At 39.7% G+C, this 13,740-nt stretch overlaps 1 protein-coding gene across 4 annotated transcripts in view; it reads right to left on the bottom strand.

Moving 5' to 3' along the window:
• Window positions 1–13,740, bottom strand: part of LOC143147612 (acetylcholinesterase) — a 117,336-nt gene that overhangs the window by 11,593 nt on the left and 92,003 nt on the right. For all 4 annotated transcript variants that reach the window (XM_076312999.1, XM_076313001.1, XM_076313000.1 and 1 more), the window contains 3 exons: window positions 13,050–13,685; window positions 12,765–12,926; window positions 11,623–11,801 (listed from right to left, as the gene is read on the bottom strand). In XM_076312999.1, the coding sequence (XP_076169114.1) occupies window positions 11,623–11,801; window positions 12,765–12,926; window positions 13,050–13,685 (977 nt within the window). The remainder of the gene's footprint in view (window positions 1–11,622; window positions 11,802–12,764; window positions 12,927–13,049; window positions 13,686–13,740) is intronic.

Raw genomic sequence — 13,740 nt, 5'->3', positions numbered from 1 at the left:
TTCCGATCGATCGTGAAATCGAGCGTACTCGGGGGGATGAGAAGAGGTGGGGGTAGAGCTAGTGGTGGGGGGTATCAGGAGATATTTTTCGTTAAGGATGAGTCGCCGTAATTGGATCGTGCTCGAAATTCAGGGAAAAGTTTTTCTCGTTGCACCGATAAGAATCCCGAGTAGCTAATTGGTACAGTGATGCTCGCTTTGTTGTGCTCTTATAGTGTAGGTCAACGACAACTTCCAGAAAGTATGGACGACCGTGTATCGTTGGATACGTGTTGTCACGTGATTGTACATTAACATTTGTCGATAATTTCAAAGGAACACCGTACTCGCTACGATGAATCATCGTCCAATTGCAAAAATTAAAATTTGTCATTTCTTCACTCGATCTTCACGATAAAGGTACAGATGAATCGGCGAGGTTCTCCCGATTAAAACGAGTCCAAACACGACGTGAATCGGGTGAACTTTACTTGTAATGAATTTAAATACCACAGATGAGAAAAATAATAAAATAATAGTAAAATTTCTTCAATTTATGTCGGGGATTTTCGAACGATATAAATCGGATGATCTGTACGCACTAAAAGGGGAGCCATTTTTTAAATAGCCCAATAAGATCAGAAATTTCAAATGCATAATATAAGAAAAAAATATGGGGGAGGGGGGAAGGGAGTACGAATCGATCAATCTCATTGACACTCTCGACCGAGAACTACAGCTGGTCGTAACGTAAAACGATCATTAATTCGATAGACCTGACGAGTTCGAGGCCCAGCTGAAATGGTTACACCGTACGGATTCACAGGTATCTAATGTCCGGTAGGCACTCACTCACTAACACATACACACGCACATATACAATGCACCCCTCGACATGGATTTCAGTTGATTGATTGCGAGTGGATGTTTCTCCCTTGGTGTTCTTTATCGTTCTCTCTTTAGCACTTTACCCCGCATTCTTGTGCTATGGATCATCCTGAAAGGTATTCTATACAGTAATCCTCGGTTTCAAGGCGAAATTTTGCCCTCGAATTCATGACGTGGTTAAATGATCCCCACTATTACATACCATTATTCTACTGAAATTTAAAATTCTTCCTTTTTTCCATTATATACTCACAATAGCGTTATCAATGGATAGGTGATGTTTTTTCGATGAAAATGAGTACAAACACGACTGTATTCAGTTTAATTTTAATTACACGTAAAATGGAGCAATTTGGAATTACGCAAGTATTTAATTCCCGAAATTTACATTCCTGATGCAATTAACGATATTAACCCGATGGAATTAGAGAGTATTTGAGAAAATATTTGATTAAATATTCGATCGAATAAAAAACACAATAAAAAATGATTTTGTTTGAAATAGAAGTAACAAAATGATCTAAAGAAAAATCATTTGGCCGTTAAAATAGAATAACACGTAGTTAATTTAAATAATATGTAGCCAAGAAAGATATTATATTATCTTAAAGATTATTTTTCAAATAATTTATTTGGATTAATGTCCAGATCAGTTATTATCAATATGTTAAATATGTGTGGACAATTTTTTGTCAGAACTAACGTAACGAAAAACGCAAACAATGGTGAGAGTGACTCTTGATCGCAGATACGAGCAACAAATTTTGATCGATACACGAGACAATACTGTACCAGGAATTATTTAGGTAAGTACGTCTACGTGACTCTCTCCGTACATTGAGTGCGATCAAGCTGTAAGGTACCCAGCTTTGATGTACACAGGCTTTTGCCTATACCAGCGTATACTCACCTCCGGATATTGGGATTCGGATACACGCAATCAGTATATCGGCACGTTGTACTAGGAACTATCGAGGCCTTTGGAAACCTCTACTGCCTCTGCAGGACCAGTGCATGAGTTGACACACATATATAAACCGCAACTTGCATAGAAAACCTAAGCTCTACCCTACCAAATAGAGGTCTACCACCGTTATCGCAATGATTCAACTTCATTGACCGGATAAGGACACTGGAAGACTAAGCACCTAGTCATTCTGGTGCTTGCAAGGACCTGGTGAATATACAACCATGTCATTTCTTCTTTTAGGGAATTTTTTCTTGTCTGGTTTAGGTCTGGGTTAGGTCTGATTCTTTGGTAAATATTTCGGTATTGTGAACAATCATAAATATGTCCCGCGTATAACACAACTCGTAGTCAGGTATGACTACTGTACTTTAATATCTGGTTAAAGTGTAAAAATACGACAGTTCAGAACTCTCGTTAGGGTATAGAAAATTTTAATTGGAATATTTTGAAAATGACGTCACGGTGCCAGGAAACCGCGAAATTATGCCACCTCCTTCGTTATTGTGTTCTCCCGATACAATGTTTGAAAATACAATAAAATGTCTCGTCGAGCTAACGAAACTTTAATTCGGGAAATTTCTAGGAAATGACGTCACAGTTCCAGGAATGAACGATACCGTGCCACCTCCTTTGTCATCGTGTTCCCCCGATACTAAGGTTTTAAAAGTATTAACGAAAGTTTATTACTCGATATTCATTCGCTACCTCGTAACGTAACTCGAAATCGAAAAGACATTTGTCGTCTGTGAAACAGATTTCGTTTCCCGTCTACCTGCCGAGCAAGTGACGCGAGTCAAGCGGTTATCACGCGGCACACGCTCTACGGTTCCCCTTGTTCTCGATTACTGAGGATCTTCTCCTCGTCATTTACCTCCTCGTTGATACCAGGATCACGTTCGTCGATTCGCGAAATGTCGAACCTTCAACGAGATAAATGGGACAGAGTTTTTGGCCGAAAATCAAAGCTACTCGCGGGACCAATATAAATATATTTTTACGGAGGGATCGTTCCCGAGAGATAATAGCCCTATCGTGAACATAATCGCAGCTGCTGCCTGTTTCCAACCGAGACCAACGTTGGCCCCGTGTCAACGACAGTTCTGTTCCGCATAGATTGCATGGAACACGTTCGATGCAAAGGGCGCATTTAGTTCAGCAACGTCACGGCTGCAGTAGACATACCGGGTATCAGTGGTCTCACGGTTGCGAGCAGTGTTACGCCAATGACTGAAATTCGAGTTGTTAGCGAGACGATGAAAATGACACCTTTGCTCGTTCCCATAAGCCATTCTGCGCGTTGCTCGTCTACAGGCCTCATTGATATTACAAAGCCGTGAATCCCCGAAGCTGAGGGTCACATGAACCGAGCTGGAGCGACTAAATAGCGATACGTTAGAAAATTGTATAAAATATAAAAATTGTGTTTGTAAATATGAAACGTGTTTTTCTCAGAACTATGTTTTTCGAAACGGTACAGAATATTTCACCGACTATTTTGAAATTTGGTCATATCTTTTATAATATTTCTTAAGTATTGACGATCAATTGAAACAATCTTTTTGATATAAACATCTAAATTCGATTAATGTAATTTCTAACTTAACATGACTAGAGAAATAAAATAATTGTAAAAGAATCCAAAAAAAAAAAAAAATCGAATGCCTTCAATTATAATTACAATTATATTAATTTTTCTTTCTTTAAATGGGTGGACTACGATAAGTGCTCCGTTTGCCCAGTGTTAGGGGTGGTAGCTCTTAGTGCATCCCACTAAATTAAAATACTCTATTTCAATATTGTCAAACAATATTTGAGGGTTACATGCACCGAGCAGGAGTGATTTATTATTTTTAAATAATTTAGATTAATGTCAGATTACTACATTCTATATTTACTTAAATTTTTTTTTCTTACTATTGTTAAATTATTATTGTTGAATAACAACAAAGGCTTGAATGGCTGCGAGGAGGAGAGGGGTTGGTATAATACAGTACGTATTTACTACCTCTGCTCGTAACCGACTACAAAATCGTTTCACAGATCGTCGTCCTCGAACAACTCGCGTTCCCCAAGTTGCTAATCAACTTCGATTCACTCCTCATCTACTTGCTCTCCGATAGTTCCACCAGGAATTTGAATTGCACTTTAAGAGCACACGAAGTTCAAAAAACGATGGAACAACGGTATTTTGGACGACTTGCCGAAAATTCATCGGTAGAACACTGAACGAAGTATATATGTGGTTACGCCAATGGTTTACCGTGTAAACGGGCCATTAGAGCTCGTGACAACGACACGTCCCCGTGCTCTACCGTCTGCCTTAACCGCCGTGCGGTTAACCTTTCGAAGCCCATCGACGTAATTATAAAGCAATGCCGCGTCGTTGTTCTATTTAGAGTGCCGATGCGCCAGACCAGAGGATCGTATCTCCACCGCATCTGCCGCATTTGCGGGTACCTTTTATTTAACTCTGCTTGCACGTTCAATAATTTACGCGTACACGCTAAGGTCGTTAATTCGAAAGAATCGATTTTTATTTACCATTCGCTCGTTCAACCGGCGCGAAAAATATTTGGTTAAAGTTTCGTGAGTAAGTTTTGAAAATTCACGAAATTCTGACAAAGAGTGCAGGAGTATGCAAGTCAGGCAACTTGCAATAACTTGCAACTTGCAATAACTTGGGTTTGTTTCGTCCCAACTTTTTCTCGGAGAGAAAAAAAGTAGAAAGTAAATCTTTCTATCTATAAAACGACGGTTCGAGACCGTTTTATGGATAATTTGATGATTGAAAAATGACTACGAATGGAAAAGTTGTAGCGACGAAAATGTGACGCCTATGGTGAGAGTTTGTACGCGAGTGTCAATGCTTCGGGACAAACTTTAAATGCACTTTTTTCAAAACATATTTTTTATGGACTCTCTAGGCGATAATTTTATCAATTTTTAATATTTTCAGCCGGAACTTGGTAAATAGTTAATAAGATCGAGCCTCGATCTGCCGAGTCTTTTTTTTTAATTTTTTACCATTTGTTTCAGTAGCCAAAAGACAAAAGTGCACCAAAAATTTGTAGTCTAACTTCGAAGTACTGTAAAATTTTTAATTTTTAATAATTTCTCATAATTTTAGTACCGATTATACTCAAGTTCGTATCGAACAAAATGATTTCCGATTTTTTCATTTCGGATGAGCAGAACGGCCGGAATCGCGACAAACACGAAGACACTTTCTATAAAAGGAATTCTACCAAAGTGACCATAACTCCTGCGATTTTGATTATTTTTACGCGAAAAAAATTGTGTACACTCCCGAAATGCGGACGAATGATATGCGCGCAAACTCGATACGAGAATTTGTTATCGTTTTTTCGAAAAAAATTCCCAAAGAACGTACCTAAAAAAAATTACAGTCTAGACTGGTATATCCCCTCTCCTCCTACAACCACTGCCATCTCTGCGGATCGTTGACGAATCTCCCGAAGGTTAGGCTGGAAATGGCGTCGTGTTCGGGCTAGTGAACCGAACGTAATACGTCGCGCGTACCCATACGGACAGATCTCTGATGTTCCCACAAAAAGAGACCGAGATACTCGCTGCAGGCACAATGGATATTATTTGAAAGACAGAAACCGACTAAAGGAGGACAGTGAGAGTGGGGGGAGGGGTAGACAGTGCCGCGGTAGCAATTTTCCGCTGCATCGCCGTTTTTATCCGCTCGTGATATAATCCCCTCTCCGCTTCGGCGACCCTCTTCGCCAGACTGTTCGGTTGTAAGCACATCGGAACAGTCGCATACTAGTATCTTCTCTTCTCGTCCCCGTTGCGTCACGAACGAAATCTTCGGCTGCTAGTTGTCGATGTATCGTTTTTCACGCGTTTTTCATGTATTTTCCAGCGAGACGAAAAAGAGAAAGAAATACGAATTGCATGCGAATTTTTTGTCGCTCGAACGTTCCGAAATTCCTCTCAATGTGACGGATTCGAGGTGTAAATATAAAAATTGAAATTCTACGAAACAGATTAATTATCTTCCAGGTGGAAAAATATACGAAATTAATCCGAATTAAGATGTGCGTTTAATAAATTTATTATTCGAGGTTCTAAATATATTGCCAATCGTACGAACGAAAAATGGCTGACAAGTGTTTTCATAAAAAAGTTAAATTTACCATAATGAGCGATGTGAAATTACGAATTTGAAATTATAAAAATTAATCGCTCGAATGCACAGTTTAAACAAATTGCTTGTATCTACCATCGTTATTGAAATTTTTTACAAGCATTTCGGACACGAAAAACAAATATGTACATAAACATTTTATTAAAATACTTCATTTTTTGACGATTTTTTAAGATTGAAAAAATACGTAAAAATTAACTTATGCCTCTTAAACCTTCGTTATATCACATTTTTGAAATAAGCAGGGCCTGTTGATGTTTTTATTTTTATTTTTAATTCGAATGAAAATTGAATGCGTTTAATTTTTTCGTAATCCAACTAAAAAATCTATGTCAGGTAGCAGCGAGTACATCAGACTGGTGGCCACCGGAATCGTAACATTAACAAGTAAAAAAAAGTTTTGAAAAATTGTACAACATTGATGCCAATGGAAATTGGCTCGCCTCCGCGTTTTCAAAAACTTTTATTCCGCGGATGGAGTTTCTCGAGTCCGAGGCACGACACACCGTTGGATCAAAGACGAAGCAGACGCGCATTATTCATTGAACAGATATCGTCAGTTGGCTCGCGGCCATTTCTTCTACGCGACCTAACTTCCTCGAAGATGTGGCTCGCCCGGGGTAAAGCACCCTCGATTAATAGCCCACCTCAAAGTCAATGGGATGCGAAATTACTTCCCGAAGAAGAGAGAATTCTGTTCCTCCACATCGATGCGTTGTCAACCTGCCAGGTTTCTCGTGTTATTAACTAACATTCGATTGCTCGAACAACCGCGATTAATCGGTAAACTATGGTTGTTCGCGTGGTTGTCGTGAAATATTCGACGGACATTTAAAGAGGCAATGGAAGGCTCTTGTGTACAGTACGGGTATGAGAAGATTGCATCTGGAGTTACGACAGGTCCTATTTGTTCAGAAAAATAATGGGCGTACCATGTTTCGCCCAAAAGTATTGAAATATAATTTTCGATGGACGCTGGAATGCTTTTGTGTACAGTACGCACGAGAAAAGATTGCATCTGGAATTACAGTAGATTTTATTTGTTCTGGAAAAATAATGGGCGTACTGTTCCCCGTCTAAAAGTATTAGGACACAATATTGTCCGGACCCTGAAAAGCTCTTATGTACAGTACGCGCGCGAAAAGATTGCATCTAAAGTCACAATCGTTTTTATTCGTTCGTGGAACATGATGCGCGTACACCCTCGTTTGAAAGTGAATCTGAAATAGTAAATTTTTAAACGGACAACGCTCACTTTATAATAATATCAATATCAATGTTAATAATAATAACAATACTAATTTTCGAATAGATAAGTGCGTGGTAGGATATAAGAGATAAAATATTTCCCGAGGTACTATTTTGGCGACTCTCCCTCGCGTTATGGCAGCGAGCAACGCTTAGGCGCAACTCGTGCGGTCGGGAAAGTGTTAACGCTTTCTCGGTCGTCGAAAGGGAAGTTGAGTCGCGGTGGGATCGCGGAGGCGGCGGCGTCGTCTCTCGAGTTTGCATCATTTATTCAGAGCTCGTATCAAGTGTCCCGTGCTCCGCGGAGCGTCCCACTTAACGCTGGGAAACGGCTCCTTGATGACGAGGAATCCGTGAAGAAGTCACCCAGGGGCCGAAAGCCGCTACTTCGTGCCAGTTGAACCGGAAGTAATCGCTCAAAGGGAGAAAGAACGTAGCGCGGTAAACCAATCGGGAAACAACGCGACTTCTCGTGTCTTTAATCGCACCGGCGGTTGCTTCGATCTTTCAAATTTGTTTGGTGCTCCGACGAACTCTTTCCCTTGCTCGATAATTGCTATGGCGCTGACCAGTGCCGCCCCTAGAGGTTGCGGCGCCCGGAGGAACTAGAGACCGCAAGGCCTGCTATTCCTGTTCCAATATAATCGAAAATTTCTCATGTATCGACCGCTACGGTCTACAATAACCTTAAAAAATTGTATATACTTTTTAGGAAACTATATATTATATTTCACGACGCATTCCAATTCCATTGGTATAGTTTCTAACTTAAATTCACTATACGAATAATATAATTTGAAAATGTATGTGAAGAAAATTGCAGTACAGTTACATTCGTTTGTTTTTTTACAAAATGTTGAACTAATTAACAGTAAGTCCCTTAAGTGTTAAAGACGGTACTGGCACTGAGCAATCGTAATGTTAACCTCAAAAATTTAAGTTCATTTTACAACTTGTCGAGCGTTAAAGCTTCAAAAGTTCGAGCTTTCTACAATGTTAACCTTAAAAACTTGGTCTTCGAGCTTGAACTTCGAAGACTCGAGCTTTGTAGATTAGAATGTGGCTAGATATTATTGCTCGAGTGTCCGAGCGACCTAACCCAAAATTTGTCGATCGCAGTTAGGTTAGGGCGGGACGCGACGCGCTCGAGACCCCTGAATGAGGACCACAGTCTGTGCGACTGCATTATATATAGCGTTGGCGCGCGACTGCAGCTTTCGGCAGACGTCGCCAGATGCAGCAGTCGTCTCGCGCCCGTGACGAAGGCGAACTGAAAAAAAAGGATTGAAACTTGCGTCGTTTCAACGCTCGCGAAAAGTCCTCGAAAGCCCTCGAAAGTGGAGAAAAGGGTACAAGGACGAAACTCGAGACCCGTTAATCGCTCTTGGATAGATTCAACAACGTCTGTACTTCTGGGTTCAGGATTGAAATTTTCTTGAGGAGGTATGGGGGGGGGTAGGGGTAAAGGAAAAAGTGGGGTTGAAATTGTAAAATTAATACTGGTAATTAAAAATCAAGTTAACTGTTGAGCAGTTGTAATATTTTTCATAGCCATGATTACAAGAACAAATATTTTTTTAATTTTTTTGTTTCAATATTGTTCCTTCATTCTTCTGTGTTGCTATTTTTCCAAAAATATCCTATTGTTCCAACATCGAATTGAAGATACAAAAATTATAAAGTCGAATTTATTTTAACCTAAATTTTATCACAAAACCACCTCGTGGGGAGTTTTTTTGAAAAAATATGTAATTTCGTAATCGTATGTAATTTATTTTGATCGAGTTCTAGCAGAAAAGGATTGACAATTTATATAACTATGAAATTTACACAGTTATATGTTTTTCTTTTTCGTTTCTAATATTTTGTTTAAATCGTCCATTTTGTTATACAGTGAGTTCTCGTAAATATTTTCCCCCACCCTTTGTGTCCCCATATTTTCTATCTATGCATCCATACGTTAAATAATGTTTTTTTTCTTTAATATTTCTTTTCATGAAGGAGTCCATATGCATCTGTTTGATTTTAATTCACGTTTGAAACTCAGATTGTACATCAAATGTATTCTATAGAGAAAGAAAAATCAGTTTTGAATGGCATTCTGATTCCTGTAATTAAGTGAACATTAATCGACACTGTTCAGATTCCTTGAATTCAAAATTCCACATTTGTGATCTTCAACGAATATGGTATACCAAATGTATTGTAGGGAGAAAAGAAAATCAGTCCTGGCAGAAATTGTAAGGTCGTATTGGATGGCCAAACGGTTATGAAAAGATATTGGAGAAAGTATGGGAGGACGAAAAGTTAGATGAAAAAGCTGTCAAGAAGAATTTTATTGGTGGCGTTTCTTTCCACCACGCCAATCTGAACCATTTTTTTCGTTGGAAGATTTTAATTATAACTTTCTCAATTTTCAAAAATTTCTGATAAAACTCATAGAGAATATTCTTTATACCATATACAATGAAATATGCGAATAAAAAGAAAATCTATTAACCGAATAAAAATTTCAAATAACGAATAGAAGTTAAGTAACTTTATATTCACTACTCGATGAATAAAAATTAGAAATTTAATTATAGACTGAAGTATATTACAATAAGCAAATAAGAGTTTGTTTAACCTTCTGAACGACTTTTATTATTCGAATAAAATTTTACCCAATTCTCTTCTAACAGCATATCAATTTACAAGTAGAATGTTACTGGGGTTCGGTAATTTATTTACGAGAATAACATTCATCTATTTTCTAGAAATTTTAGTCATTCAGTAAATTGTCATAAACTACACTGTTAACGGTCAATACTTGAAAACTTTTTAATTATATTAGACTAGAAAATTATATAATTAAATTTAATTATATTAGAGTAGAAAATTGTATAATTAAATTTAATTGTATTAGAGTAGAAAATGATATAATTAAATTTAATTATATTAGTGAGACTCATAATCTCCATTGGTTTGGGCACCGCAATATCTAGGGACGGCACTGTTCATAGATAACGACTTGTGACCAGGTGAGCGATAACGGAGCGACCAATTGAAATCTTTCGACCAGTGGAAAGTAATCATAGTGATTGATTCGCTTTCAACGGTGTGTCTCGAGCAATCCCGCCTTGCAGTCCACGAAACGTGTTCTCTACTCAACAGGTGTCATCGCGAAAGGCGATCATCGTATCAAAAGAACCGAACAGCGAATAACGAATACCTCGATGTGGGGATTTCAATTCGAAAAAATAGTCCGAGGACCAACAACGTGAATCGAAACGTTTCGTTGAATCCTCGAGTGTTTAGAAATCATTACTAATCGCTGCGAAATTGTGCAATAACTCTCTAACTTTGAGATTAGATTGGGAAACAGTACTGGCCATGGTTCACCATTGTGCGAATTATTCTTTCAAAATAATGTAAATATTCGCATTATATCTACGTGATAGACATTTGGTAACATAGACATTTAATTATAATAATAGCAATTCGATAACTTTGGACTCTGACATTAGGTAGAGAAGCCTCGAACAGTTAGGTCATTGTTTTTAAAATATTAATAAACCGATCTTAAAATTGGTTAATCAGTCGAATGAAAATGTAATTATGAGCTCAGGAATATCGTTCCTTGTTATTTCTGCGCGACATTTGTCAAGTTTAAAATTTAAAATCTTTAATAATTTATAATCAAGACTACTTATTCGACTGATATATCCACTTTAGGCAGTTCCCTGTTGCAAGATCGGATACTCGAATGTCGTTGATTTTAATTTTCTATTTCTTCTTCATTTTTATCGTTTCGAATATTTAACGAGACAGTAAGTGCGGAGAGAAATGAAAAAGAAGTTTATATTTTATCGACCACTGTTTCGTTTTACTCACTGCACCCAAGGTACCCACTTTGGGCGGTCCTTCTCTACTCGTAACGTGTAATAAGTGGGGTGAACCGTATTACTTAACAAGCAAGTAAAAATCACTCACATGTGATGGTGAGAAGCCCTGGAAGGTACTTATTCCCGAAAGTGCACTGCCTCACTCTACGCTTGATTATTCAAACTGTCAAGACTATCTACTTTGCTCGACCGACCTACCTATTATACTTTAGGCAGTACCCTAGGGTAAAGTAGGTTCCGAGTGTTGTTGCTTTTAATTTTGACTTCTTTATTCATTTTTCCTGCACGTATCGAAAATTCGAAGAAGTATGTGTACAAAAAATGATAAAAAGCAAGTTCATTTTTTTACGGTTGACTCTCTCAGTGGTTTCACTTTCTGTATCGAAGGTGTTCAATTTAGGCGGTCATCCTCTACTCGTGGCGTGTAACAAGCGGGATAATCCGTATCACTGAGCAGGCAAGTAAAAATCACTTACATGTGGCGGTGAGAAGCTCTGGAAGGTACTTCTTCCAGAAAGTGCACTGCCTCACTCTAGGTCCGTTGCCGACTTCAGAGCTGTTGGTGGCCAAGGTCAGGTACTCCTTCTTCTTCACTGTGTGCGGCGGCCAGTAAGCCGCGGTCCATGATGCAACGTCGGTGCCAACATTTGGATCCCTAACGTAACAGTAGCTCGTTACTATTTATTTTGTTTCTCCAGAAAATAGTTCCTCAATCTTAGTATCTAAGATCCTAACTATCATTTCATGAAGTCTACACTTTGGACAGCGTTTCTCGAAATTACTAATTATTCAACTACATACCGCAAAACCTCGTTAAAACATCACGTTAGTTCCTCGTTAAAACATCACGTTAGTTCCTCGTTAAAACATCACGTTAATCCCTCGTTAAAACATCGCGTTAGTCCCTCGTTAAAACATCACGTTAGTCCCTCGATAAAGCATCATGTTAGTCCCTCGATAAAACGTACCAAGTCACGCCTATTACTGTTTCTTAATCCGAGATACGTACAGTCAATTCCGGAAACAAATTCGCTACTATCTCTCTTTAGGTCTCGATCAACCGAGCTTGGGTCTGTTTTGACCCACGCTGGCAAAAGCCTCGTCGATTTTCTCGACTCGCGACGAGTACTTTGAGCCAGAGACTGTTTATCTCGTAACTGACAAGGTGATCGATAGAGTAACGAAATCGAGAAAGAAAATAAAGCCGGGTCTATAATGACCCAGGCATGGTTGCCGACTAGAAACCTCGCTTAATTTACGCTTAATTAACATCTGCTCGAGGTTTGGGTATAATATTTTTAATTATTTGATACTTTATCGAAATTCGACGAAAAATATAAGGCTTCCCGTTTTAAAAACCGAGGGATAGTTAAGTAATAATAAACTGATTATTGCACGCGAGCCTTCCTCGGTATCGTGAAATTTTTGTTCGAAGTATTTCATAGAGGAAGTGAGTCCCGAGTAATTTAAAGTCAGCAAATTAGGTGCCTCGCTCTGCACACGATAAACTCTGAATCCTCGAAGAGTATCAGTTTTAACGATCCGTGCTCTAAAGGAGTTTGTTAATCTCAGGGTAAAGGAGAAAAGTGTTTCAATTCCGCACCGTGTCTCAACTCACCCTGTTTTTGCAAAATTCGCCCAGTATCTCATCATTCTCTTGGAAAGGGCTACTTCCTCCGGCGTGTAGTCTTTCAAGGGGTCCAATGGTTCCCCGAAGATGTAACTGATCTCGTCCGCGTGCATTACGCCGGTCCACCTCGGCCAGGGATTGTTCAAGGATCTGCGCACACGTAAGCCAAGTGATCGCTACTATAATAAAGTATCAACGGAGATGAAACTCCGCAAGAAGAATGATCTAGAAATATGTACACCTTTTTTCTAGATTACGGAATAGTCTTCTCACCTGTGTTTGTAATAGTACATGTAAACGTCGTTCCCGGTGTCGGCGTACCGGCCAGCGAACTCGTTCACGTTGCAGGTGAACTGATAGTCCCCGACAATCTTGTCCAGAGCGTCGCGGTTCACGTGCGGGTCGTCGGGACGGAGCCAGTCGGTGTACTCGTAGATGATCGCCTGACGACCGATATGGCTGACGTAGGGATTCAGTTCGGTGATGGCGGTGACGAACTTGTCCCTGCTGACCTTTACGTCTTCCGTGCCATCGATGCGAAACAGCTCGGTCAGATAATAAATGATAAAGTAGAAACCCTCTTCGGTGTTCGAGCCCATCATGATGTTGGCCTTCTTGAAGGAGGCGGTGGCCAATGAACGTTGCGGCGTCTCGTCCAGGAATGCACCGTCTATCACGGGCACGAACGGGAACTCGCAGATGCCCAAAGTGCCCCATTCGTTCTTCACCAGGTTCACCGGGTCCTTGGTCAGCAGGCAATCGATCACCTCCCTCAGATTGTCGCGATCGTGGGGACAGCCCACAGCCTCCGCCAGTCGGATGCCCCGCACTATGGATTCGTCGCGTTTGATGATAGCCCAGGGCGCGGTGGGTGAACCCGACTGCATAATGGCTTGGCTAAACAGGTGCCTGGAACGCAAACCACGCGTCGGTGTCTCTGGGTTAAAGCTGCTCGGTCTACCGT

This window comes from Ptiloglossa arizonensis, chromosome 5, assembly GCF_051014685.1.
Source record: "Ptiloglossa arizonensis isolate GNS036 chromosome 5, iyPtiAriz1_principal, whole genome shotgun sequence".
Lineage (NCBI taxonomy): Eukaryota > Metazoa > Arthropoda > Insecta > Hymenoptera > Colletidae > Ptiloglossa > Ptiloglossa arizonensis.
This window is presented reverse-complemented; position numbering and strand designations above follow the sequence as displayed.